Below are 26,341 nucleotides of genomic sequence, written 5' to 3'. Positions count from 1 at the left end.
CCCCCTGATTAAAATTCAGCTCCGGCCCCGACTGCAGCACTCCACAAATGGAATATTCTACATAATTTCCGAAAATGCTTGTTTTTCTTGTTTAAAAAGTGACCTTGTGTGATGTAAGTAGTGTTCATTTAAAGCGCTGCAATACCTTCAGATAGAGTTCGCGCTAAATAAAAGTGCAGAAAAAACACAAGACAAATCGAACGCTTTAAAGCAAGAAAGGAACACCTCGGTGGGTGAATCACCCAGCTGGTGTCACAAGGCCCCCATAGGCAGAGCGGATGTTTCTTGCCATTCCCACCTCTGCTGATTATCTAGAGGCTACCAGGCCTTACAGTGACACCTCGTCACCCAGAATACCCTCGGCACCCTCTCCAATCTCACACCTCAGCAAAGAGCCTTTGATCAGCATTAAACAGGCGAGTGCTCCCCCCTGGGGCGCTACCTCCGGGCATAAAACACCACCTTGAGTGTACCCGTTCTTTGAGGTAGACAGTACCATATAGGAGAGGTGCAAAATAAGTGTATAATCTTGTTGTAAGCCTTTATTACTGCAGGACATAATCAGGGTTTCTTTGCTACAACAGCTTGAATTATATACAACACTACATTGGGCGCTAAAAACTGGAAAAATTCACATTGGAATGTTTAGAACTCCAACTGCTCAAAATTACTCAAAACGTAACCATGAACAAATCAATTTACACTGGAAGAATACTGAAGCATTTGCTGTGCGTAATATACTAAAAAAACAAAACATAAAACCGGTTTGCCCATAGGCAATTAAAACAGAAGTGGAATGCATGCAGGGTGAACGAACTGCTCAACTTTGCGGAAAATTGTTCTTTAAGTCCACCAATGCAGTGTGCTAAAGTGTTTGGTCTTTCAGGGCAGTTTCTCAACTAGTTTTCATCAGTGGTGGTTAAGTCCCCAGAGTAATCATTTGGGTCAGCAGCATCATCCGCATCTGCACTTTCTGCCTCCACATTATCTGCTCCTCATTTTCATCGTTTTCACCATCAATGTCCTCCTTTTCGTTTTGCTCATTGTCTTCATCATTCGCATCAGTTGTTTCCTCAACTACCGATTCTCCTGTTTGTTCAACGATTTCAAAGGGATTCTCACCCTAAAAGTAAACACAAGTTTTAAACCATCTTTAGCAGAATTTTGCAGAACAAATGCACACTAACTATTACAAAAGTAACAGCAAAAGTCTTGTGTACAGTGCAAGTAAAGAACTCAGATTTCATATCACAAAAAAGCAGAAAGAATGTATTATTAGAAAACGCATCTTACAACGGGGAGAACATATGCAGGACTTCTAAATTTTAGAGTATGTCCAGACAGGCCATAGGATGGAAAAATCCATGCCAGGTCTATGAACGCCCATGAGCTCCGAGGAGTCCTTGTACAGAGGGGGCGATGACTGGAATATTGAGGGTGGGCATCACATTTCCAAGAAATTAATTTCCTGCGAAACTACAATTTTTTTGGTGAAACTCAGTACGGAAGAAGTGTTATTTGCAAAGCTGAGTTAGGAGTAAACAGATCTGAACATTCAATATGCAGTGTGAGCCCTGGAGGCAGGAAGGGTGGAAGTGCATCCACAGCATTACAGGCTGCAAGCTAATTGTTGATGGTAATTAACTTATCAGTTTGCAGCATGTGTACCTGTTTGATTTAATTAATGATTTTATTTAATTTGTATAGCTCTTGAATCACCCCAGGGGGGTATCTCAGCGCTTGGAAGCACAGCATAGGTCATGGGTACTCACAAACGTTCTCTCAGGGGCCAAATTTACACTGTGGTTTGTGTCCGAGGGCCGCACCAGTGGGGGCGGGGTCAGTGGGGGAGGTGGCAGGGCTAGAGCAACAAAAAAAAACAACTGACCATGAGGTTGATCACTGGTCCCTGCAGCGGACACCTTCGTCCACTCAGCCACCAGACCCGGGATACACACATCTCTTGCTCTCTCTTTGTCTCCCTCCCTCACTCTCCCTACCTCTCCCATACTCTGTTCCCCTCCCTCTGTCTTCCTCCCCCTGTCTCCCTTTCCCTCTCTCACTCCCTCCCCCCTTTCCCTCTCACTCTGTCTCCCTTTCCCTCTCTCACTCCCTCACTCTGTCTCCCTTTCCCTCACTCACTTTCCCTCCCTTCCTTTCCCTCTCACTGTCTCCCTTTCCCCCTGTCACTCCCTCACTCTGTCACTCCTTTTCCCTCCTTTCCCTCTCACTCCCTCACTGTCTCCCTTTCCCACTCTCACTCCCTCACTCTGTCAGGGCAGTTTTCAGGAGTCTTCCGAATTTAAGATGGTCCAGACACTGTCTTAGGGCCAGCTGTAGTTGATTCCAGATGAAGGGTGCGAGAAGGACTTGCCTCCGGGTCTAGCCTTTTTTATGTTGGGGCTTTTGAGGAGCGATTGGGAGCTGGCGCGCAGAGTCCGAGCCGGGTAATAGCGGCGAAGTTTCTCTACTACATCGGGAGGGCCATTGCTCCAGATAGCTTTGTGTGTGAGACAGCAGATCTAGAATTTCACGCGCTGTCGTATGGGCAGCCAGTGTAGCTGATGAGGGAGGGGAGAGGAAGCTGATCTGGGGGGAGCATTCAGAACCGTGCAGGCGGCTGTGTTTGGTATCATTTGCAATTGGTTTAAGGAGGACTCATTTGCTGCAATCAATAGGGCGTTGCAATAGTCCAGCTTGCTTGGTATCAGGGCCTGTGTTAGGGTTTTCCTTGTTGTGTCGGGGACATAAGTAAAAGCTTTCCTTAGTAAGCCATGGGTGTGGAAGCAGGATCAGACTGTGTGAGTAACGTGTTTCTTCATGTTTAGGGACTGTTGAAGGTGAACACAGAGGTTTTTGACTGTGGTTGCCGGGGTCGGGGGTGTGCCTAGTTCTGGGGGCCACCAGGAAGGTGACCAGAGGAGGGGGCATCTCCAAAGAGCAGAACCTCAGTTTTTGCAGCGTTCAGCTGGAGGAAATTGCTTTCCATCCAGTGAGATTTCCAGCATTCCTAAAGAGAAGGTAGATTGGGCAGATTGAGAAGTTTTATTGAAAGAGAAGGTAAGCTGTTGATGCTTTTATGCCTGTGGCTGAAGGGTTACCCATGTGTGGTGTGAAATTCGCTTTTAAGTAGAACTGCAGAATGGCCATATTTCTGGTTGAATACAAGACTGCAACAGAAATATACTTACTAGAAATACCAATAAAGAATTTGCTGGATTACATTTATATTTAAAGCAGACATCTCCAACGGATAGCTCTGAATCTACTGGCAGCTCACCAATACCCTGGAAGATTGGGGGTTTGACAGTGTGAAAACACGAGTCAGGATACAGGTATCCTGAACCTATAGGACACATGGAGGGACCCCCTCATGGGCAATTGCTTTTTTTAAAAAACCTATTAAAATTTTAAGTGCTGACTTTTCTATGGTTGTGTGGGTAAAAATGAAACTAACGCCCCTGGAACCGTTGGCATTTTCAGTGGGTTGTAAAACTTTAATTGTGACAGACATCTGAGTAGTCAGAACAATAATTCTGGAAGGCATGGTCACTCACCATTGTGGTAACTCTCATAGAAAAAGTTGGACTGCCGATTTAACTGGCCAAGCAATTATTCAACTTGAGTCAATAGGTTCTATGTCTTCAGATATGGCTCCTAAAAATCTTACCGTTGCATACTGTTCGTACCGGGACTTGACTGTTGGGTTGTTTAGGATACTTGTAGCAGTGAGTACGCTCTCCCTTTTTATTTGTTCCTTGTAAGCCTGGAATTTTTTTTAGATAAATAAACGTTAATTTATACACATACTGCTAGTTCAACTACAATAACTTGGTTGGAACCTAGAAGAGAAGGCATTCAATGTGGACAGAAACCCTTTTGAAACTACTCTGCCACCAGGGTGTGCCAGGTAAGCGTTTAAAAAATACCAGGGACTCTTATTAGGGAATGACCCGCAATCTCGCTCCCTCCACAAGCAAGCAATCAAACCCCACCAAGCAGGCCGTGACCTGAAACCCCCAAGGGGAAAAGAGCACAGCCAAGAGACCAGGCGAGCAGATAATGTGCTTTAATGTAAGCTGGGACTCCGATGTCTGTGCTCTTTTCAGGACATGCCCTTTGAAGGACACAGATTGGTCAATGAGAGAGCCCAAGGATTTGGAAAAAAATGAAATAGGGAGAAGAGGCCATCCAATTTCAAAGACATGCCCTTCACATTGACAAAGCCTTTATTTGAGATACCCATAATTAATATTATAACCACCACACTGCCCAATTATTTCAACTATCAAACCAATGCCAAGGTGTTGGCGATGTGAAGGTCTGTAATTGTTAATGACGTGATGGGTTGCACTGACATTCATATAGAGCCACTCTCACACAGACAGAGCCACCCACACACAGAGCCGACAAAAGAAGCTATCCACACAGAGCGCTACACACAGAGCGCTATGCGCCACACACAGACAGAGAGCCACACACAGACAGAGCGCCACACACACACAGACAGACAGAGCGCCACACACACACAGACAGAGCGCCACACACACACACACAGACAGAGCGCCACACACACACACACAGACAGAGCGCCACACACACACAGACAGACAGAGCGCCACACACACACAGACAGAGCGCCACACACACAGACAGAGCAACACACACAGACAGATCTTCTCACCTGCACAAAGGAAAGGACAAAAATGCACACAGGCTTCGATCAAACACCTTCCAGATTAACTGCCAAGAATGCAGCAGCACGCACAGCTTCAGACCCAGCACTTACCCACCAAATACACTTCCGCCACAGAAGCAGCACTGGCTGGTGAGACTAGCCAGCCACCAGGGTAAAACCAGACAGAGCAGATGTTCTGAAGAGGCAGCTACCCACAAGACAAGGGCGCCACCAATTTCCAGGACATGGCTCACCAAGACTAACTATTAGTCAGTCAAAGCTCTAGCCTGTAGAATGGGCAATCCAAAAACCACTTGTAACCCAACCATGTCCCCGTCCTCCCTCGCCCCAAAAGAATGTACAGTTAAATGAGATTGATAGGACACTTTGTAAGGCTGAAACAGGGCACATTAACTGTAATATCCAGACGCGGGTAGAAATCTAAGCTCGGAATCAGAAAGGGGGGCCCTGAATACTGCAGGGGGGCTGGGGAGTTCAGCAGTCAATTACTCTCTGCCTTGAAAATAGTACTGTGCCAAAATGGCCTCTTACCCAGAGTGACTAGTACATGTCGCAGCTCAGCGCCCATCACAGAGCCATTGGCTTCTTTGTCGAAGACCCTCAGCCCCTCCACAAAGTCATCGTAGGTACCCTGGTCCTTGTTCTTCGCAATTGTCTGCAGCATGGGCAAGAACTCGTCAAAGCCAAGCTTCTTGGTGTTAAGCTCTGGGAAGGAGAGAAGAGTTCAGAGGAGCAGTCACCGGCTGCAGCAGCGTGCCAGGCTGGAGAGTACACATTAACAGTGACAATGTGATCGTCCAAGTTCCCCAAAAAACCCCAACCACCTCCAGTCAGGTTTTTGTCCCATCCCAGACTGCCAATGAATATTACTGATATGGTCCATCTAGCAACTGTGAACGAGGCAGAGATCTCCAATTCAATGTGTGGCACAGGGCAGGGTCAGAGCTGAGGGCACAGGGGTAAGAGCTGAGGGCACAGAGGTAAGAGCTGAGGGCACAGGGGTAAGAGCTGAGGGCACAGGGGTAAGAGCTGAGGGCACAGGGGTAAGAGCTGAGGGCACAGGGGTAAGAGCTGAGGGCAAAGGGGTAAGAGCTGAGGGCAAAGGGGTAAGAGCTGAGGGCAAAGGGGTAAGAGCTGAGGGTGAAAGGTGAGTAGAAATCTGGCGTGTTGGGAATGAGTAGAGCACAGGATACAGATTGCTTAGTGGGTGTGTGTGTGTATTCAAAGGATAAGAAGTATGTGCGGACTTCTGTGAGCTCCCCATTCCTATCGCAATACATAATGCCTTACATACTAGAGTCACATTTTCTACAGCGTGTTCCTCCTGTCACAAATCAATATTTCAACTATTTATTAAACAATTATTGCTTGAAATAGCCTGGAGGTAGGACAGCAAACGCGCATATATACCTAATTTACGAGACGGTTTCCAGTTTCCCTTTGCTGCTGGGGGGGAAGAGTTGCATCATAAATACCAGAAATCATGTTTCCACAATTTAATCGCCAGTAACTCCTGAAATATTTAACAATGTTAATACCAGATCTGCCACGATTGTCACATTTTATGTAATATCCTAAATCAGATACAAGCAACACGTTGCGTCCAAGTGAAAGAGGCCCATTAGACTCTAATGCAAGCCTAAGGTTTAGTAATAATAGCCAACGAGGATATAGTGAGCACTTCTGACTTGCCCCCTAGGTTCAATGCACCACAGACATAATGAGCCCCTGGGTCTCATCGTAACAGACTGTGCACTCTGAAATACACCTTAAAATGTAGCTCCTTCAGATTCACCCAAGTTAATTTTCAACTGGGGGGTGCTCTGGTCCACGGATGAGTGGCGTATGCTCAGATCCAGGGGTGAGTGGCGGGTGCTCTGGTCCAGGGGTGAGTAGCGGGTGCTCAGATCTAGGGGTGAGTAGGGGTGCTCTGGTCCAGGGGTGAGAGGCAGTTGCTCAGGTTTAGGGGTGAGTGGCGGGTGCTCTGGTCCAGGGGTGAGTAGCGGGTGCTCAGATCTAGGGGTGAGTAGGGGTACTCTGGTCCAGGGGTGAGAGGCAGGTGCTCTGGTCCAGGGGTGAGTGGCGGGTGCTCAGATCTAGGGGTGAGTAGGGGTACTCTGGTCCAGGGGTGAGAGGCAGGTGCTCTGGTCCAGGGGGTGAGTGGCGCGTGCTCTGGTCCAGGGGTAAGTGGTGGGTGTTCTGGTCCAGGGGTGAGTGGCGGGTGCTCTGGTCCAGGGGTGAGTGGCGGGTGCTCTGGTCCAGGGGCGAGTAGCAGGTGCTCAGATCCAGGGGTGAGTGGGGGTGTTCAGATCCAGTGTTTAGTGGCGGGAGGCAGACACGGTGTAGTTGTGAGTGATTCCTGCAGAGGTCCTGTGGTGATGGCAATGTCCAGTGTAGGGGTGAATGACTGGTGCCGAGGACCAGTGTGGGGGTGAATAACATGCGCGGGGGTGCATAACGTGTGCGGGGGTGCATAACGTGTGCGGGGGTGAATGAGGGGTGCTCGGGTCCAGTGTGAGTGACGGGTGCCGTTATCCAGTGTGAGTGACGGGTGTGGAGGTCCAGTGCAGGGTGAGAGATTCAGGTTCATCCCAGCCACTCGTTCGTCTAAACCTCGCTCTCATCCAGCACCGACTCCGCTTCTCACCCGCCCAGTATTACAAAATAATCCAGCGCCCACCTGTTCGTGAGCCGAAGGGGTGGCAGCGAGGGGGTGAGCTCTCCGTCCGCCATATCCCGGCTCAGGACGCCTCCGACAGACAAACACTCACTGAGTAATTACAACACCTGACTGCTGCGCTCCATCACAACAAACTTCGCCCAACCGGAAGTTGCATTCTGAAGGAATCCGAGCTCGGAGCCGGCCCGGCCGGGTCTGGCTCCTCTGGAATGCGGCTCCACCGGCGCAGCCTCGGCCCAGGCCTCGGGGGGATGGATGCGGGCGGGCCACGGGCGCCTGCTCTGGGCACCAGGTTCAGGCAGAAAAGGGAATGGCTGGTTCCGTCTGAACTCAACAGGAGGCAGTTCAGAGAGCAGCCGCTGGGCGGCGTGCCTGGCGTTTACAAGAGAGCGCCAACCTGCCAACCACTCCCAAAAGACAATGAGGCATTGCCCTGGCTGCCGTAGCCTGCCAGGGAGAAGAGCGCAGAAGAGCATGGCAGGCAGGGGGTGCACAATAATAGAGTGAAAGCCACAGACGTATGCCAGCTGCACCCTGGCCATCAGACCCCATCTCTGCCCGCCAGCGACATAATCTTCGAACGTCGCCCTCTGGTAGCAGCGCACACACCCGGTCTACCCAGCCCGTCATCATCCCAGGCTGTGCGCCTCACCCATCGGTGCCATAGATAGAGGTAGGGCCATAGATAGAGGGAGGGAGGGCGATAGATAGATAGAGGGCGATAGATAGAAGGAGGGCAATAACAGACAGATGTCCCTTCCAATGGCTAGCCTCCATTTACGGAGCTAGCCAATGGAAGAGCAGGCGGGACAAAGCACCCATACTGCTAAACAAAAGGTTTCGCCTGCGCGAACGCTGCTGCGCAGCAGATCGCCAGGCGAAACCTAAAAAACAGAAGCTGTCTATCTAGAAACATACCTTTTTTTGACCGCATTGCCATTTGATCCAGGTTTTCTCAATTTAGGTTTTTTGCCGACAAACGCCCCTCCAATGGGTTTATTAAGCGATTGCATCATCTTTCTTTTCATCCACCTTCCAGCAGGCCCACCAAATACTAGACTTTTCTGGTAGTCGACAACAATTCCAGGTCTCTGCATACCGCCATAATCCTGCAAATTGATAACATAAAATTAGCAGAGAGTATGCAGATAAGGCAAGTTACATGGTGTGCAAAAATGTGTTAACAGTTTTATAATAATGGCAGGCATAATCCAAGAACCAATGTTGGGTGGTCAAGGAATTCGTAGGCTAAGCAGCAGTTGTTGCCATTCTGGTAGGTGTAGATACTTCTTGGGTACAATTATGAAAACTGCAGTAAGGACACTGCTGTACAGGTTTTCATTTGCATTAGTGAGTTGAGAAATAAAGAAGATAAAATGCTTATAAACATGTGTGTGGTTGGGTCTGGTAGCGCGTGTGGTTTGGTTGTGTGTGGTGTGGTTGTGTGTGAGAGAACGGAGTTAGAGAAGGAGGCGGGGTGAAAGAACAGCAGATCAGCACAGTAAAAGAACAGGGAGTTAAAGAAGGAGGTAGGGTGGAAGAGAGCAGCAGATCAGCACGAGAGAAGACAAGAGAACAGGGAGTTAGAGGAGGAGGTAGGGTGGAAGAGAGCAGCAGATCAGCACGTGAGAAGACAAGAGAACAGGGAGTTAGAGAAGGAGGCAGGGTGGAAGAGAGCAGCAGATCAGCACGTGAGAAGAGAAGAGAACAGGGCGATAAATAGAGGGAGGGCGATAGATAGAGGGAGGGAGGGCGATAGATAGAGGGAGGGAGGGCGATAGAGTAAGGGAGGGGCGATAGAGTAAGGGAGGGGCGATAGAGTAAGGGAGGGGCGATAGAGTAAGGGAGGGGCGATAGAGTAAGGGAGGGGCGATAGAGTAAGGGAGGGGCGATAGAGTAAGGGAGGGCAATAGAGTAAGGGAGGGCAATAGAGTAAGGGAGGGCAATAGAGTAAGGGAGGGCAATAGAGTAAGGGAGTGCGATAGATAGAGGGAGTGCGATAGATAGAGGGAGTGCGATAGATAGAGAGAGGGAGGGTGATAGATAGAGAGGGAGGGCGATAGATAGATACAGAGGGAGGGCGATAGATAGATAGAGTGAAGGAGGGCGATAGAGGGAGTGTGATAGATAGAGGGAGTGCGATAGATAGAGGGAGTGCGATAGATAGAGAGAGGGAGGGCGATAGATAGAGAGAGGGAGGGCGATAGATAGAGAGAGGGAGGGCGATAGATAGAGAGAGGGAGGGCGATAGATAGAGAGAGGGAGGGCGATAGATAGAGGGAGTGCGATAGATAGAGGGAGGGAGGGAGGGCGATAGATAGAGAGAGGGAAGGCGATAGATAGAGAGAGGGAAGGCGATAGAGAGAGGGAAGGCGATAGATAGAGAGAGGGAAGGCGATCGATAGAGAGAGGGAAGGCGATCGATAGAGAGAGGGAAGGCGATCGATAGAGAGAGGGAGGGCGATAGAGGGAGAGAGGGAGGGCGATAGATAGAGAGAGGGAGGGCGATAGATAGAGAGAGGGAGGGCGATAGATAGAGAGAGGGAGGGCGATAGATAGAGGGAGTGCGATAGATAGAGGGAGGGAGGGCGATAGATAGAGAGAGGGAGGGCGATAGATAGAGAGAGGGAGGGCGATAGATAGAGAGAGGGAGTGCGAGAGATTGAGGGAGGGAGTGCGAGAGATAGAGGGAGGGAGTGCGAGAGATAGAGGGAGGGAAGGCGATAGAGAGAGGGAAGGCGATAGATAGAGAGAGGGAGGGCGATAGATAGAGGGAGTGCGATAGATAGAGGGAGGGAGGGAGGGCGATAGATAGAGAGAGGGAAGGCGATAGATAGAGAGAGGGAAGGCGATAGAGAGAGGGAAGGCGATAGATAGAGAGAGGGAAGGCGATCGATAGAGAGAGGGAAGGCGATCGATAGAGAGAGGGAAGGCGATCGATAGAGAGAGGGAGGGCGATAGAGGGAGAGAGGGAGGGCGATAGATAGAGAGAGGGAGGGCGATAGATAGAGAGAGGGAGGGCGATAGATAGAGAGAGGGAGGGCGATAGATAGAGGGAGTGCGATAGATAGAGGGAGGGAGGGCGATAGATAGAGAGAGGGAGGGCGATAGATAGAGAGAGGGAGGGCGATAGATAGAGAGAGGGAGTGCGAGAGATTGAGGGAGGGAGTGCGAGAGATAGAGGGAGGGAGTGCGAGAGATAGAGGGAGGGAAGGCGATAGAGAGAGGGAAGGCGATAGATAGAGAGAGGGAGGGCGATAGATAGAGGGAGTGCGATAGATAGAGGGAGGGAGGGAGGGCGATAGATAGAGAGAGGGAAGGCGATAGATAGAGAGAGGGAAGGCGATAGAGAGAGGGAAGGCGAGAGATAGAGGGAGGGAGTGCGAGAGATAGAGGGAGGGAGTGCGAGAGATAGAGGGAGGGAGTGCGAGAGATAGAGGGAGGGAGTGCGAGAGATAGAGGGAAGAAGGCGATAGATAGAGGGAGGGCGATAGATAGAGGGAGGGAAGGCGATAGATAGAGGGAGGGAGTGCGATAGATAGAGGGAGGGAGTGCGATAGATAGAGGGAGTGCGATAGATAGAGGGAGTGCGATAGATAGAGGGAGGGAGGGCGATAGATAGAGAGAGGGAGGGCGATAGATAGAGAGAGGGAGTGCGAGAGATTGAGGGAGGGAGTGCGAGAGATAGAGGGAGGGAGTGCGAGAGATAGAGGGAGGGAGTGCGAGAGATAGAGGGAGGGAGTGCGAGAGATAGAGGGAGGGAAGGCGAGAGATAGAGGGAGGGAAGGCGATAGATAGAGGGAGGGCGATAGATAGAGGGAGGGAAGGCGATAGATAGAGGGAGGGAGTGCGATAGATAGAGGGAGTGCGATAGATAGAGGGAGTGCGATAGATAGAGGGAGTGCGATAGATAGATAGAGAGAGGGAAGGCGATAGATAGAGAGAGGGAAGGCGATAGAGGGAGGGAGGGCGATAGATAGAGGGAGGGAGGGCGATAGATAGAGGGAGGGCGATAGATAGAGGGAGGGAGGGCGATAGATAGAGGGAGGGCGATAGATAGAGGGAGGGAAGGCGATAGATAGAGAGAGGGAAGGCGATAGATAGAGAGAGGGAAGGCGATAGAGAGAGGGAAGGCGATAGATAGAGAGAGGGAAGGCGATAGATAGAGAGAGGGAAGGCGATAGATAGAGAGAGGGAAGGCGATAGATAGAGAGAGGGAAGGCGATAGAGAGAGGGAAGAGGGAAGGCGATAGAGAGAGGGAAGGCGATAGAGGGAGTGCGATAGATAGAGGGAGGGCGATAGATAGAGAGAGGGAGGGCGATAGATAGAGAGAGGGAGGGCGATAGATAGAGAGAGGGAGGGCGATAGAGAGAGGGAGTGCGATAGATAGAGGGAGTGCGATAGATAGAGGGAGGGAGGGAGGGCGATAGATAGAGAGAGGGAGGGCGATAGATAGAGAGAGGGAGTGCGAGAGATTGAGGGAGGGAGTGCGAGAGATAGAGGGAGGGAGTGCGAGAGATAGAGGGAGGGAGTGCGAGAGATAGAGGGAGGGAAGGCGATAGAGAGAGGGAAGGCGATAGATAGAGAGAGGGAGTGCGAGAGATAGAGGGAGGGAGTGCGAGAGATAGAGGGAGGGAGTGCGAGAGATAGAGGGAGGGAAGGCGATAGAGAGAGGGAGGGCGATAGATAGAGAGAGGGAGTGCGAGAGATTGAGGGAGGGAGTGCGAGAGATAGAGGGAGGGAGTGCGAGAGATAGAGGGAGGGAAGGCGAGAGATAGAGGGAGGGAAGGCGATAGATAGAGGGAAGGCGATAGATAGAGGGAGGGCGATAGATAGAGGGAGGGAAGGCGATAGATAGAGGGAGGGAGGGAGTGCGATAGATAGAGGGAGTGCGATAGATAGAGGGAGTGCGATAGATAGAGGGAGGGAGGGAGGGCGATAGATAGAGAGAGGGAAGGCGATAGATAGAGAGAGGGAAGGCGATAGATAGAGAGAGGGAAGGCGATAGATAGAGAGAGGGAGGGCGATAGAGGGAGGGAGGGCGATAGATAGAGGGAGGGCGATAGATAGAGGGAGGGAAGGCGATAGATAGAGAGAGGGAAGGCGATAGATAGAGAGAGGGAAGGCGATAGAGAGAGGGAAGGCGATAGATAGAGAGAGGGAAGGCGATAGAGAGAGGGAAGGCGATAGATAGAGAGAGGGAAGGCGATAGATAGAGAGAGGGAAGGCGATAGAGAGAGGGAAGAGGGAAGGCGATAGAGAGAGGGAAGGCGATAGAGAGAGGGAGGGCGATAGAGGGAGTGCGATAGATAGAGAGAGGGAGGGCGATAGATAGAGAGAGGGAGGGCGATAGATAGAGAGAGGGAGGGCGATAGATAGAGAGAGGGAGGGCGATAGATAGAGAGAGGGAGGGCGATAGAGAGAGGGAGTGCGATAGATAGAGGGAGTGCGATAGATAGAGGGAGGGAGGGAGGGCGATAGATAGAGAGAGGGAGGGCGATAGATAGAGAGAGGGAGGGCGATAGATAGAGAGAGGGAGTGCGAGAGATTGAGGGAGGGAGTGCGAGAGATAGAGGGAGGGAGTGCGAGAGATAGAGGGAGGGAGTGCGAGAGATAGAGGGAGGGAGTGCGAGAGATAGAGGGAGGGAGTGCGAGAGATAGAGGGAGGGAGTGCGAGAGATAGAGGGAGGGAAGGCGATAGATAGAGGGAGGGCGATAGATAGAGAGAGGGAGGGCGATAGATAGAGAGAGGGAGTGCGAGAGATAGAGGGAGGGAGTGCGAGAGATAGAGGGAGGGAGTGCGAGAGATAGAGGGAGGGAGTGCGAGAGATAGAGGGAGGGAGTGCGAGAGATAGAGGGAGGGAGTGCGAGAGATAGAGGGAGGGAAGGCGATAGATAGAGGGAGGGCGATAGATAGAGGGAGGGAAGGCGATAGATAGAGGGAGGGAGTGCGATAGATAGAGGGAGTGCGATAGATAGAGGGAGTGCGATAGATAGAGGGAGTGCGATAGATAGAGGGAGTGCGATAGATAGAGGGAGGGAGGGAGGGCGATAGATAGAGAGAGGGAGGGCGATAGATAGAGAGAGGGAGGGCGATAGATAGAGAGAGGGAGGGCGATAGATAGAGAGAGGGAGGGCGATAGATAGAGAGAGGGAGGGCGATAGATAGAGAGAGGGAAGGCGATAGATAGAGAGAGGGAAGGCGATAGATAGAGAGAGGGAGTGCGATAGATAGAGGGAGGGAGGGAGGGCGATAGATAGAGAGAGGGAGGGCGATAGATAGAGAGAGGGAGTGCGAGAGATTGAGGGAGGGAGTGCGAGAGATAGAGGGAGGGAAGGCGAGAGATAGAGGGAGGGAAGGCGAGAGATAGAGGGAGGGAGTGCGAGAGATAGAGGGAGGGAGTGCGAGAGATAGAGGGAGGGAGTGCGAGAGATGGAGGGAGTGCGATAGATAGAGGGAGGGAAGGCGATAGATAGAGGGAGGGCGATAGATAGATAGAGGGAGGGCGATAGATAGATAGAGGGAGGGAAGGCGATAGATAGAGGGAGGGAGTGCGATAGATAGACGGAGTGCGATAGATAGAGGGAGGGCGATAGATAGAGAGAGGGAGGGCGATAGATAGAGAGAGGGAGGGCGATAGATAGAGGGAGGGCGATAGATAGAGAGAGGGCGATAGATAGAGGGAGGGCGATAGATAGAGGGAGGGCGATAGATAGAGGGAGGGAGTGCGAGAGATAGATTGAGGGAGTGCGAGAGATAGATTGAGGGAGTGCGAGAGATAGAGGGAGGGAGTGCGAGAGATAGAGGGAGGGAGTGCGAGAGATAGAGGGAGGGAGTGCGAGAGATAGATTGGAGGGCAATAACAGACAGATGTCCCTTTCAATGGCTAGCCTCCATTTATGGAGCTAGCCAATGGAAGAGCAGGCGGGACAAAGCACCCATACTGCTAAACAAAAGTTTTCGCCTGCGCGAACACTGCTATCCAGCGGATCGCCAGGCGAAACCTAAAAAACAGAAGCTGTCTATCTAGAAACATACCTTCTTTGACCGCATTGCCATTTGATCCAGGTTTTCTCAATTTAGGTTTTTTGCCGACAAACGCCCCTCCAATGGGTTTATTAAGCGATTGCATCATCTTTCTTTTCATCCACCTTCCAGCAGGCCCACCAAATACCAGACTTTTCTGGTAGTCGACAACAATTCCAGGTCTCTGAATACCGCCATAATCCTGCAAATTGATAACATAAAATTAGCAGAGAGTATGCAGATAAGGCAAGTTACATGGTGTCCAAAAATGTGTTAACAGTTTTATAATAATGGCAGGCATAATCCAAGAACCAATGTTGGGTGGTCAAGGAATTCGTAGGCTAAGCAGCAGTTGTTGCCATTCTGGTAGGTGTAGATACTTCTTGGGTACAATTATGAAAACTGCAGCAAGGACACTGCTGTACAGGTTTTCATTTGCATTAGTGAGTTGAGAAATAAAGAAGATAAAATGCTTATAAACATGTGCGTGGTTGGGTCTGGTTGTGCGTGTGGTTTGGTTGTGTGTGGTGTGGTTGTGTGTGAGAGAACAGGGAGTTAGAGAAGGAGGCGGGGTGAAAGAACAGCAGATCAGCACAGTAAAAGAACAGGGAGTTAAAGAAGGAGGTGGGGTGGAAGAGAGCAGCAGATCAGCACGTGAGAAGAGAAGAGAACAGGGCGATAAATAGAGGGAGGGCGATAGATAGAGTGAGGGCGATAGATAAGATAGGGAAGGAGGGCGATAGAGTAAGGAAGGACTTTATTTTTCTGACACCGAATCCGACATTGAATTTCCTGCCACCCCTGGGGACGGGAGCGATTAAGGTACACATGAAAACACCCAGCGAGCGGACCGTTCTGTTCCTTCATCCAGACCTGCAGGCGCAAGGCGCAGACTACCTGTCGTTCCAACCCATGACGGGGCGAGACCGGTGGACATTAGCAGGACCGGCAGACTGTTAGGACCGCCAGCTAAACTTAAGGACTACATTTGTGGATAGTGGAACCTTATGTTCTCTATCTGTTTCTACTGTTCCCATCACCCCCAAAGGAGGGGGATGTGTTGTGTTTATAATACTTGTGTCCCTCCTAGGACACCTTACTAGACGTGCTTCCCAGTGTCCCTGCGAGGACACCGTTTAGCAGTGAGGTCACCAGCTGATAACTGTCACATATGACAGTTACCAGCTGATCGCCGAGCTGACTGCCGCTTCGCTCCATGTTAGGAGCAAACGTGTTGGTCGGAATAAAGAAGTTAAGAACACTCAATAGTTTTGTATTCTTAACACACTTTGCCAGGGCCGGTTCTGGTTCCCAGTCCGGCCCTGCAAGAGCATCGCCAATACCTGCTTAAAATATGCACTAGATGCAGTGGAAACATCAGACCGACATTATGATAGGAATCACTGAGAGAGCTATGCCTCGTTAAGAATTTCAGGTTTTAAGTTCTTAGGCGCTAGGTGGTACACTGGTGAATGGCCGCCATTAAGTTAGGCTCTCACCGTCCGGAGATCTAAATCCAGCATTTATCCTTTCAAATCGGAGTATGCTTGCTTTGTCATGGGCAGGAGAGCATCAGAGCAGTACCACCGTTGAGGAGTATGTATCCTCCTGGGCGCGAGAATGTCTGGGCAATAGTACTATCGAAGAGTATGCAGCCTGCTAGTGGGAGAACATCTGGTACTACTGCTATTGACGAGTGTGCAATTTAATGGGCAGGGGCATGTTCTCGCAGTACCACCATTGAAGAGTATACATCTGTTAAGGTGGGACAGCATCTGAGCAGTATAAATCCTCATGGACACGAGAGCAGTAACAGGGTACCACGGGTGGTTATGCGTGTGTCCCTCCCCAATCCCACTTGCATCGCTACTATTTTCTTGAATGTCTCCCCAATTCCTAGGTATTATAAGTTGAGAGCAGTAGAGGTGGGATCAAATGCCTCCTTTAAAAAACAGAGCAAATGCTCATTAACCACATCAGATGAGACTTGCCTTTTTAATACGCAAATCTTTACCCATGTGGACAGCAGACTCCTTAATCCAAGTATATGCAGGGACAGATGGACAGTGACCTGGGCATGACCTGGGCAGCCCTCTGGGCCTGGTAGATGGACCAAGGGCTGAGTGGAGCATTATCGGGGAGTGTTTATATCAGGGAGGGATGTAAGAAATGGCGACAGGCTCAGTGGTTCTCGCAAGGTACTAAAATGGACGGCCTTGCAACCGACCGAGCAAAGAGACTTATGATTGACTGAGGAGCAGAGTGTGGACCCTAATACCCTGGTCTTCATTGCTTGAATTTGCTCGCGAGAAAGAGTGGCCGAATCGTGTCACTCATAATTACACTGAAATTTAAAAAAATTCACACATAAGCATTCTGAAACTTGGCATCTATCTGATGTAAATATTATTTCTCTCTGGTCTCACAGTCGTCCCTGGCATCCCAAATTCGAAGGCGAATTGCGACGCGATATCACAGAGAAGAAGGTGGTGGCCTCTGTCTGATGTCGTCGTAGGTATTGTGTTTCACCACTGCGGCGCACGCACGGTCTCCGCGACCTCAGTCCACTCCCTGGAGGGCGCGTGACCGCGCTGTGATGAGTCAGAGAGCAGGTGCCTTTCTCTTGAGCTTCAATTGCAACACCGTTCACCGCTCAGATTCCATATCATTTACCGCCCGCCTTGTAGCAGTAGCTCTTCGTTTATAGAAGATCTCAAAGACTTCATCAGCTACCAATAATCTCAAAGTGACAATCAGACCATCGTGGGTGACTTCAATCTCCACTGGGGCGCACCACAAGACTCCTCTGCGAACTCACTGGCCACCTTCCTCTCGGCAAATGATCTTATTCAACACTGCACTGAACCAACCCACTCTAAGGGCGCAATCCTGGACCTTGTTATTTCTAAAGCAGGCATGCTTTCTACTACTACCCCTATTCATGTAGATTGGTCTGACCACCACCTCATCCCATTCTCTCTTCAACTTTCACACTCTATAACTCTTGGCCAACCCAAGAGGGCCATCTCCTGGTTCTGTGATGCCAAAAACATTGATGTCGGTCCCCTCTGTGAATCAGCTTTGCTTTCACTTCCAAGGCTAGACCCGAACATAGCTGTTGACGATCTCACCTCCCAATGCCTCACAGTTCTTGAAGCTGAAATTAATAACGTCGCTCCACTCAAAAGCAAAAGGATAAGGCCCACTCCCTCAGCACCTTGGTTCAACAAATCCCTTTATGAGGAAAGGAAGCAGCTAAGATTCCTGGAGAAGCAATGGAGGCAATTGCCTTCCACTGACAATTTAGCCTTGCTTCGCACAGCAAGATCCAAATACCACAAGCACATCTTCCTTGAGAAAGCGACGCACTTCAAAACCCTCCTTGATTCCGCCAAAAATAGACCCAAAAAACTATTCGATCTCATCAAGACTCCGAGCTGCTCTCCCCCAACCTCCAAGGTGGAGGATTCTACAAAGAGAGCAGCGGATTTCGCTACTTTCTTCGATGGAAAGGTGAAATCACTTGTGGATCAGGTTGCTCATCCTACACCTCCAGAGGAGCGCAAATCCTTAGCCATTTGGCAGAGCTTTGACCCCATATCTGAAGATGCCCTTCTCAAATGCATACGCGAAACAAAGCCCTCCAACCACTCGCTTGACCCTATCCCCAGTGCCATTGCCTTTGACTTCTATGCCCATTCCCTCCCCTGTTGGACCACTCTGATCAACCTCTCCCTCTGGCAAGGCTCCCTTCCTGTCCCCTTCAAAACTGGGCAGGTCACCCCTCTGCTGAAAAAGCCCACTGCTGATGCGAATGACCTTTACTACCTCATGTATTGGTTGCATCATTCTTAAAATGCGTAATCAAATGAAGAAAAGCTATTTGTATATGAATTGTGTAAAGTAAACTGGTCGTAACTGTCTTAATAGCCTTTTTTAACCTAAATTTGTATAATTGAACATCTTATAATTAATATTAACTATGTACTGTATATGTGTTTTTAACTGTACACTTTTATGTTTTTTTCATGCAAAAATCGAATAAAGCTTAATTGAGTTGAATACACTTTGTACAAAAGATTACCAATTGTGGGGCAGATATGGAGATTTGCTAAATGATAGAAAGATTCACATTTGTAAGATGCAGATGATTTGCCAGCTTGTTATTTGAAACAATACCTGGATTTGGTGTTTTGCCCTACAGGCATTTTCATTTTTTAGCAAGAGTTATTGGCCCCAATTCATAAACTGCATTTTGTTAAAAGTAAAGTAGTACTACTTACTACAATGCAATTCTCAAACCTGCGAGTAGAGATCTTCACCTCTTCCGGCTTTTTCTGTGGAGAGATCTCCACACATGTAAGATTACTACTTGGTAGTAAATGTGGGAGGGATGGGGTGGGTGGGAAGATGGGGATTAACTACCGCAAAAATGTAAATAAGGGGTTTGGGGGCAGGCTACTTCAAACAGTCACCCACATAAGAGTAAACCCACTGCTGTTCAGAAACGACACATCTAAAGTTACTACTAAATAGTATTAAATGTACTCTGACACAGCCTTGTAGCAAGTCAAATACCACACATGCCATTCACAGGTATTGTTTCACACTCCCTTAGAAAATAACAGGCTGGGACTTAAAATAACACCCAATAGAAATAATGTTAACTAGATAAAATTTATTTGATTTTTAAAATGTATGTATATTTTGTTTAACGTTAAACAACTCTAGCCTAAATCTGTGGCCATCAAGAGAGCCAGATATGCATTAAAGGTTGCAAACCCTGGTGGGAGGATTACAGGTGGATATGTTGCTTTAAGTCCATTAGTAATGCCAAGTGTACTATATAATTCACCACACATTATGTCAAAGACTATCTGATATCTGCAAAATAAAAAACAAATGTTGTGGAATATTCCACTTTAAAGGCTTATATACAGATCTGACAAAGGGAAATGCTGAATGGAGCAATTAGCTTTGTGAAGGAAGTCTGGGAATCACTGCCCATGTGTGTGTAGAATAGTTTCCTCTCTTAGTGTGCAGAGTTGTAGTTGTGAGAGTAGATATTGTCACTGTAGGCCGAACACAAGTGGCACTATGGAGAATTCAACAATAGGTAATACAGACAAAAAGGTGGCGTTGTCTGTCAGACGTAAATAATCACAAGGTTAGTGAATATCAGGAGGCAGCAGGTGGCACTGCCGGAAGTGAAAGTGTGCATACATACGCACTTAAGGCCACCAGAGAAGATAACAGGTGGTTGCTAGAGGCGTGCCTTATACAGGTTCCTTTAACTTAAGGATTACTAATTGAATGTCAAATTGCAAAATATGGTATAGCTAACCGTAACTATTAATTGATGTCCATACTCTGACGTGTAATTGGGAATGTTTCAAAGCATGATAGATTGGCCCCAGACATAAACTACTCGTCTCTTCTGTACCACCTAGGGACGCATTTTAATGCTCTGGTCCAAATCTAATATTTACAAACCCAGGGATCCCATGAAGGCACAAGACAGTAGTTTGTTAGTTGAAATCTGTAATTTTAATGAGGCACAACAGGTTTACAAAGCATACCGCCATCAGCCGGGGAACCCAGTGACTACAAAACCTGTATCTGCCAATCCCAAAATAGTGATCTGCGCTGATGCAGCGGAGTTCTCTGATGTGTGAGCCTCACATAACACAATTCACCACAAAATGTGGCAAGCGCAAATGGGGTGGAGGTATATCCAGCAGAAAAAAAGTTGTTTTTGCACAGTGCGGTGTTCGCATGACTTGTAAGGGCTGACCACAGTATCTTCCCCAGTTCATTGGCCTCACCTGTTTTGTAAAGTCCGCGCTATATAAAAATGCATAAATAAATTTAGGACATCTAAGTAACTAGCTCCGCACCCCCGCACCACCCTAGTGACGCCACTGTGGCGTCTTCCCACGGAGCGCGACCTGCGAGCCTGTCGGATCTGCCACCCACGAGAGGCACCCCCGCACCACCCTAGTGACGCCACTGTGGCGTCTTCCCACGGAGCGCGACCTGCGAGCCTGTTGGATCTGCCACCCACGAGAGGCCGCGGCACTGCCTAGGGAAACGGGCCGCATAAGTACAAGGCCTGGAGGGGAGACCATCCTTACCTAGGCTGCCGCATTCACGGAGGAGCGTCCACCTCCTGGCAACGTAGAAAATGAATGTGCGCATGCGCATGTGCGCACAAACCTTAATGTGCGCATGCGCATGTGCGCACAAACCGGGGGTGCAGTCCCTGATGGGCGGGGTATTGAAACGTCATGAAACGTCATAAAATTAATGTGCGCATGCGCACCATTGGTGCGCATGCGCACAATGACAAGGGGGGCGCTCAGTCATGGGAGCAGCGGATTATAGAACACCGGTATTAGATCCAATAATGTTGACACTGTCACAATATTTGACTTCTATCTCTTAGCCCTTTTCTGATTCAACAACATTATGTCTATAGTGCTACAACTGCTCTACAACGCTAGCATGACCTGCCAGTTCCCTAATGGCCATCCACCATCAGCTGTACAGCCCTGGTCCTCCAGACCACTCATGGACAACAGCAATGGCTCAGACACCAGTTCATTGTAACAGACCGCATGTGCCGCAGGTTAGTGAGGAGGTCCAGAGTTTCCTTTCACCAGATCTCATTTGTCACCTCTCATTTCTGATGGCCTAACACAGAGGTAACCAGGCCGATCCAGTACTTGCTCCGCTTCTTCCTACTGCCTCCCTATTTTTTCAGGGATGGCAGGTGGCACTACTGGTTGCCTCTCTTTTGTTTGTTGTCATCTGCTTAGATTGTGAGGACCCACCAGATATGCCTGGCCCAGAAGTTAAAACCCCTATATGTAGGGTCCCACTCAGTGCCGGCTGCATGGTGCACGCTTACTGCTGACTGCCATTGCTGATACATTTCTACTACTCTTAGGGGGAGTAGAAATCATATTTCTTTGGCTGCCCCTTCACAAGCATCCATAATGCTGAGTATCCCCACCTCTATGGTATAGCACCTCCACTAACCAAATGCTGGCAGTGCGCTCCAAAAGAATAATGTTGACTGTTAGAAATGGGGGTCTCTAGTTGGCAGAGCTAGGTACCTTTGTCCAAATAGGGACCCTTGCTTCTAGTCAGGGTGAGGAGGATACACTCTTTGGATAACCCCTGCTCACCCCCTTGGTAGCTTGGCACGAGCAGACAAGCTTATCCCAAAGGCAATGGGTAAAGTATTTGTACCAACGCTCACAGCAGCACAGTGAAAACAACACAAATGTACACCACACCAGTATAGAAAAGTAAAATATCTTTATCTAAACCAAACAAAAATCCAACATACAAAAACTCAGTAAAATGTCTTTAGACAGGTTGTTGCAAAAATCAACTTGTAGATGATGCAATGCGACACTTTAGTCACAAAGTACCAGGGATGCGTAACGCAAAACAAACAAAAGGGTCGCAGAGAAGGCGGTTTGTCGATTATTCCTACGCTTCGGTTCCGATGTGACAAGATGGTGCCTCGATGCGTTGTGACGATCCGGTGCGATGCGAGAAAATGGCATCTTTACTGCAATGCGACAAAGTAGAGGTGATGCGTGCAAGCCCGACAGCCGTGCGGCGAACTCAGTGGTTTTCTGAGCCGCGACAGGCTCAGCGACACGCTTCTCCAGGGATGCAACGATACCCTCGGTGACTGAGACACGCTTCTCTAGTGGTGCGGCGGCGCTCAGCGGCAGTGCGACGGCCCTGCGACACGCTTCACCGGTGATGTGACGTGAACAGCGGCGACACGCTTCCTCTATGATGTGACAGCGGCTGTTAACCACACTAGAACATGTCCTACCTTTCATATACACTGCACCCTGCCAAGGGGGGTACCTTGGGCCTACCCCAGGGGTATCCAATGTGTAAGGAAAATGGAAGGACCAGGCCTGGCAAGTGTGTACACTGGCCAGGACAACATGGAAGTTAACAAAATGCTCACAGGCACTGCGGTGGCAGGCCTGAGACTTCTTTTCAGCGCTACTCATGTGAGTGGCAGAATCAGTGCTGCAAGCCCACTAGTAGCATTTGGATTACCAGCCCTGGCACTGAGGTTCCGTGACGATCGTAAGTGGTGTTTTGGACTCGCACGAATATGGTAGAGTCTGGTATCTATGAACCGCAAATGACAAGTTTGTTGGGTGTACGCGTTTTCGCTGTGCTAGCCTAAACCATTCGTTTGTTTCGTGGGTTTCTACATCTGAGCCCACGGGTTCCATCTTAGATGCGGCATCCATTTTGTCTCTTGCCCTCAAGTAGCCAGCGAACGGACTGTCCGCTTCGCGACCCTGGGATTCCCAAGACTCTTGCGGAAGACACGTTTCCTTTGAAAGTGTCTTTATGATGAGGGGGATGACACTGTAAGGCAGATGGCTCCGCTCGAGACTCAGCTTGCCGTGCCGCTCTATTGTCTCAGCCGTGCATCTCATTAGGCACGTCCCTTTGATGCCTGTAGCTCGTGTTTTCCGATACCACCCCTTTTACACCCTTTCCGATCTCCCCACTGTTTCTGTCTTCCTCTACACCTGTTTCTGTTCCTTCTTCGATCTGTTTACTGCCGATTGGAATGTACTAATGGTGGGAAGATGGGTTTTTACAGTTGGGAACCACCAAACGTTTTCGTACTTATGTTCCGGGCCTTGAATACATGAAAGCAACCCCTTATGGTTTTTATGATGGGAACCGAGTTATAAACCTTTGTGTACCATGTTAACCTATGAGGAAAAACTGTATAAAAGGAGCGACCCACAGTAGCAATTCGAATCAGGCTCCGTGAACTTACATGATATGTACTTCTCGTGACTTCTGTGTTCCCTGCAGTAATAAACCTCGAATCTTTGACGCCGAAGGAAGTGTCCCGTGTCTCTGTTATTTGTATGCCGGAACAGGTTACCCACGAAGGTTTTAGGTGTTATCCCTGGCACCGCTGGGTCTTAGCAGAACCCAGTCCTTTAGTTGGCGCCCAACGTAGGGCTGCATCAGTGGTACCGGTCCAAGCCCGACGATCGTGAGGAACTTCGTGTGAAATCTCCGAGGGAAGGTGCACCCCGCTTCATCGATCCTGTTGTCGAAACAAGTGGCCCGACGACTTTTCCCGCGAAGATCCCCGCCTCCTGACGGCTGCGACGGACTGCTGCCCTGACTGTAGACCTGTTTTGGCGCCTGGCGTAGACCTTGGTACAGCGAGACGATAGACGGGCCTTCCTGGTGACGCCATCGATCTTTGAGTTAAGTATTTGTGGGTCGCTCCCAGAGTCCTTAGTTGTGGGTGCTTAGTTGTTGCATGGTTCCATTGCATTTGTGGTTCTTAGTACTTGGTTCTTTGTTGTGATATTTGATGTCTGCAGTCGCCAAAAACCGAGGGTTTTTGCTCTTTGCAGGGACATTGTTAATCCTATAACCCTTGAAGTTTGTGAAACTCGGTTAGTGTGCAAGATGCCTGGCCGTAGTACTTTGTTCAGTTGTTTTAGACGTTGTGGTGCGGATTCCCAATTGGAGGACTCGCGTCCGATACCTCCGATTGGAACTCCAAATTATGAATTGTATAGCAAGCACGGGTTAGGTCCGATTACATTCAATGAGTGTTGGGTTCGCTATACTAAAAATGATGGTGCCCTTAGTTGGCCACCTCATGGTAGTTTTGAGACCCCGATTCTAGATAATCTTGAAGCCAAGTTGTTTCAGAAAAAATCAAGGCCGGCCATGTTTGATTCCTTTCGGTTGTGGCGTAAAGAAGCCAAACAGAAAGAAATCAAACAAATTAAACGTAATAAGAGGGAAGGAATTGTGACTACGGTAAGAAACGCAGAGCAGTTCCAGCGAGATAAGGAGGAAAAGGACGTTTTTGATAGATTGCAGCGTATGTCTATAGATAAGTGCTATCCCGCTTTACCAGCGGATACGGATAAAAAGGAGGAAGGTACAGAGGACCCTTTAATGTCTTATCTCATGAAGTCACCACCTCCGTATGTACAGGGTACCACTGCTCCTGTGGTCCCCCTGTCCCTGTTCCCCAACCAGCTCCTGTTCCTGTACTTCCAGCTGTTCCTGCTCCTCTACCTGCTTCCATCCCTACTGCTCCTCCGCTCGTACTTCCTCATACTCCTGCTCCCGCTGCCTCTACTGTTCTGATTTCTCCTGCTGTTCCCTCTGTTTCTGGTACTTCTCTTGTCACCCCATTAGGTTACTCTACTACCCCGTCTACTGGACGACGTGTCCCTTCTGTTGCTGCTAACTTCTTCAATTCTCTTGGTCCGATTCTTGAGACCGCTGATACCGATGGTCCTCAGAGACGAAGTCAACTTCCCGGTAGTCGGGAACGTGACTGTCTATATAATATGGCGATGGCTTGGATGAAATATCCTCTTAGGAATCCACCACGTGTGGTAATTGACACGTTCTCAGTTCAATATACCGACACAGAGGTTTGTCTTTGAGGAAATGTGCAAGGTTTTGCGAGACCAAATATCAGTTGATGTATCTGCAGAAACGATGTCTGCTCTGACTGACCTCCAGCTTCAGTTCTCGAGCGGAATGGTAGTGGGTAGCAATGTTCGACGTGCTGTCGAGCAGTTGCTGTCTTTTCGTCCTTCTATAATGCCTCGAGCATTGTTCGTAGAGGACATTGAGGGACCGCTAGAAGCGCCTGGTCAGTACCCCATGCGTGAGGTTCCACCAGTGTGGATGCCGGGTGATGCTACTCAAGCTACGCCGATCTTGCCACACTTTCAGAGAGTATGGTTACATCTTCCATGGAAACGATCGGAAGTTTTGCAGGTAAAACAATCTTTGCCTGACCCTCGCAAAAATCCTGCAGGGTACTATAAAGAATTATCGCAGCTTGTGGATGCTACGATAATGAATCTTGCCGATATCGATATGCTGTTTGGTAATGTCGTGCCGCAACCGGTATGGGCAAAGATTTGTCAGGAAAACCATGTGGCAGAATTAGGTGGTGATTGGGCTGCTCTTATAGCGGCGGAAACCCGTCAAATTGGTGGGGCTAAGCCTGAACAGTTGATTACAGCCTTACCTCAGAGAATTATCACTCTGATGAAAACACTTATGCCAGCTATGAAGGTGAATTGGGACAAACTGTCCGCTTGCAAGCAAAAGAAGGACGAGAGTGTCTCTGATTTCTTTACGAGATTTGAGGAGGCATTCATCGATCATAGTGGTCAGGATATGGGTACTGAGGGAGGACAGCGATTGTTTGTGGATAAGTTTGTCTCAAATTTGCTGCCTGACTTAAGCAACAAATTGCGTAATTCAGAAAGTGCTTGGGCTGTTTCTACTTCTGCTCAAATATTGGCCACAGCACAATATTATGAGAACAGAGAGAAAGAAGAAAATGATCGTGCTGATAAGAAGACGAAAGAGCTCAAAACGAAAGTGTTGTTGCAGCAAGCGTATCCTCCACGTTCGAATCAGGACGATTCGCAACAGCGAAATAGGCCGCAGTCTCAGTCGAGCAGATCGCAATCTCAAAATGACTCCTCTTCTGACAGATCTTCATTGGGGTACAATCAGTGTGCCTATTGTCGGAACGAGGGTCATCTGAAATTCGATTGTCCGGTTTTGCGTGATCGAAACAGCGGTAATTCTTCTAGAGGAGGTCGTAGCGGCCCCCAACAAGCATCACGTGGTAGAGGTCGTGGTGTTCAAACTGATCATTCCAATAATTCTTCCGATTCTAACAACTGTTTTGATCAACGTGGATTATCACAAAGCAGATCTGCTCAGTACAATGTAGACGATTATTACGTTGATCACAATATCGACGATAGTAATTACTAGGACAGCCATGTACAAAGAGAGGGAGTAGTATCAGTTCCGGTTGATCAGAGAGGGCCTTACGTCGCAGTTGCCACCTCGGGC

The 26,341-nt window shown here is 49.2% G+C and overlaps 1 protein-coding gene across 3 annotated transcripts; it reads right to left on the bottom strand.

Moving 5' to 3' along the window:
* Nucleotides 1-516: 516 nt before the first annotated feature.
* LOC147710416 (myosin light chain 3, skeletal muscle isoform-like) lies at nucleotides 517-20,584 on the bottom strand. Of its 3 annotated transcripts, XM_086921098.1 has the most exons (6): nucleotides 20,542-20,584; nucleotides 14,420-14,609; nucleotides 8,298-8,488; nucleotides 5,231-5,404; nucleotides 3,671-3,766; nucleotides 517-1,123 (listed from the first exon to the last, which is right to left on the bottom strand). In XM_086921098.1, the coding sequence occupies exons 3-6, from the start codon at nucleotides 8,317-8,319 to the stop codon at nucleotides 1,119-1,121; spliced, it is 297 nt and encodes a 98-aa protein (XP_086777224.1). In that variant the 5' UTR covers nucleotides 8,320-8,488; nucleotides 14,420-14,609; nucleotides 20,542-20,584; the 3' UTR covers nucleotides 517-1,118. The 3 variants fall into 3 exon arrangements, with proteins under 3 accessions (XP_086777224.1, XP_086777223.1, XP_086777225.1); XM_086921097.1 differs by lacking the exon at nucleotides 8,298-8,488; XM_086921099.1 differs by lacking the exons at nucleotides 3,671-3,766; nucleotides 8,298-8,488.
* Between the last annotated feature and the right edge of the window lie 5,757 nt (nucleotides 20,585-26,341).

Source organism: Lissotriton vulgaris, chromosome 5 (genome assembly GCF_964263255.1).
Source record: "Lissotriton vulgaris chromosome 5, aLisVul1.2, whole genome shotgun sequence".
NCBI classification, from domain to species: domain Eukaryota; kingdom Metazoa; phylum Chordata; class Amphibia; order Caudata; family Salamandridae; genus Lissotriton; species Lissotriton vulgaris.
The sequence above is the reverse complement of the archived record's forward strand: the minus strand, read 5'-3'. Positions and strand labels throughout refer to the sequence as shown.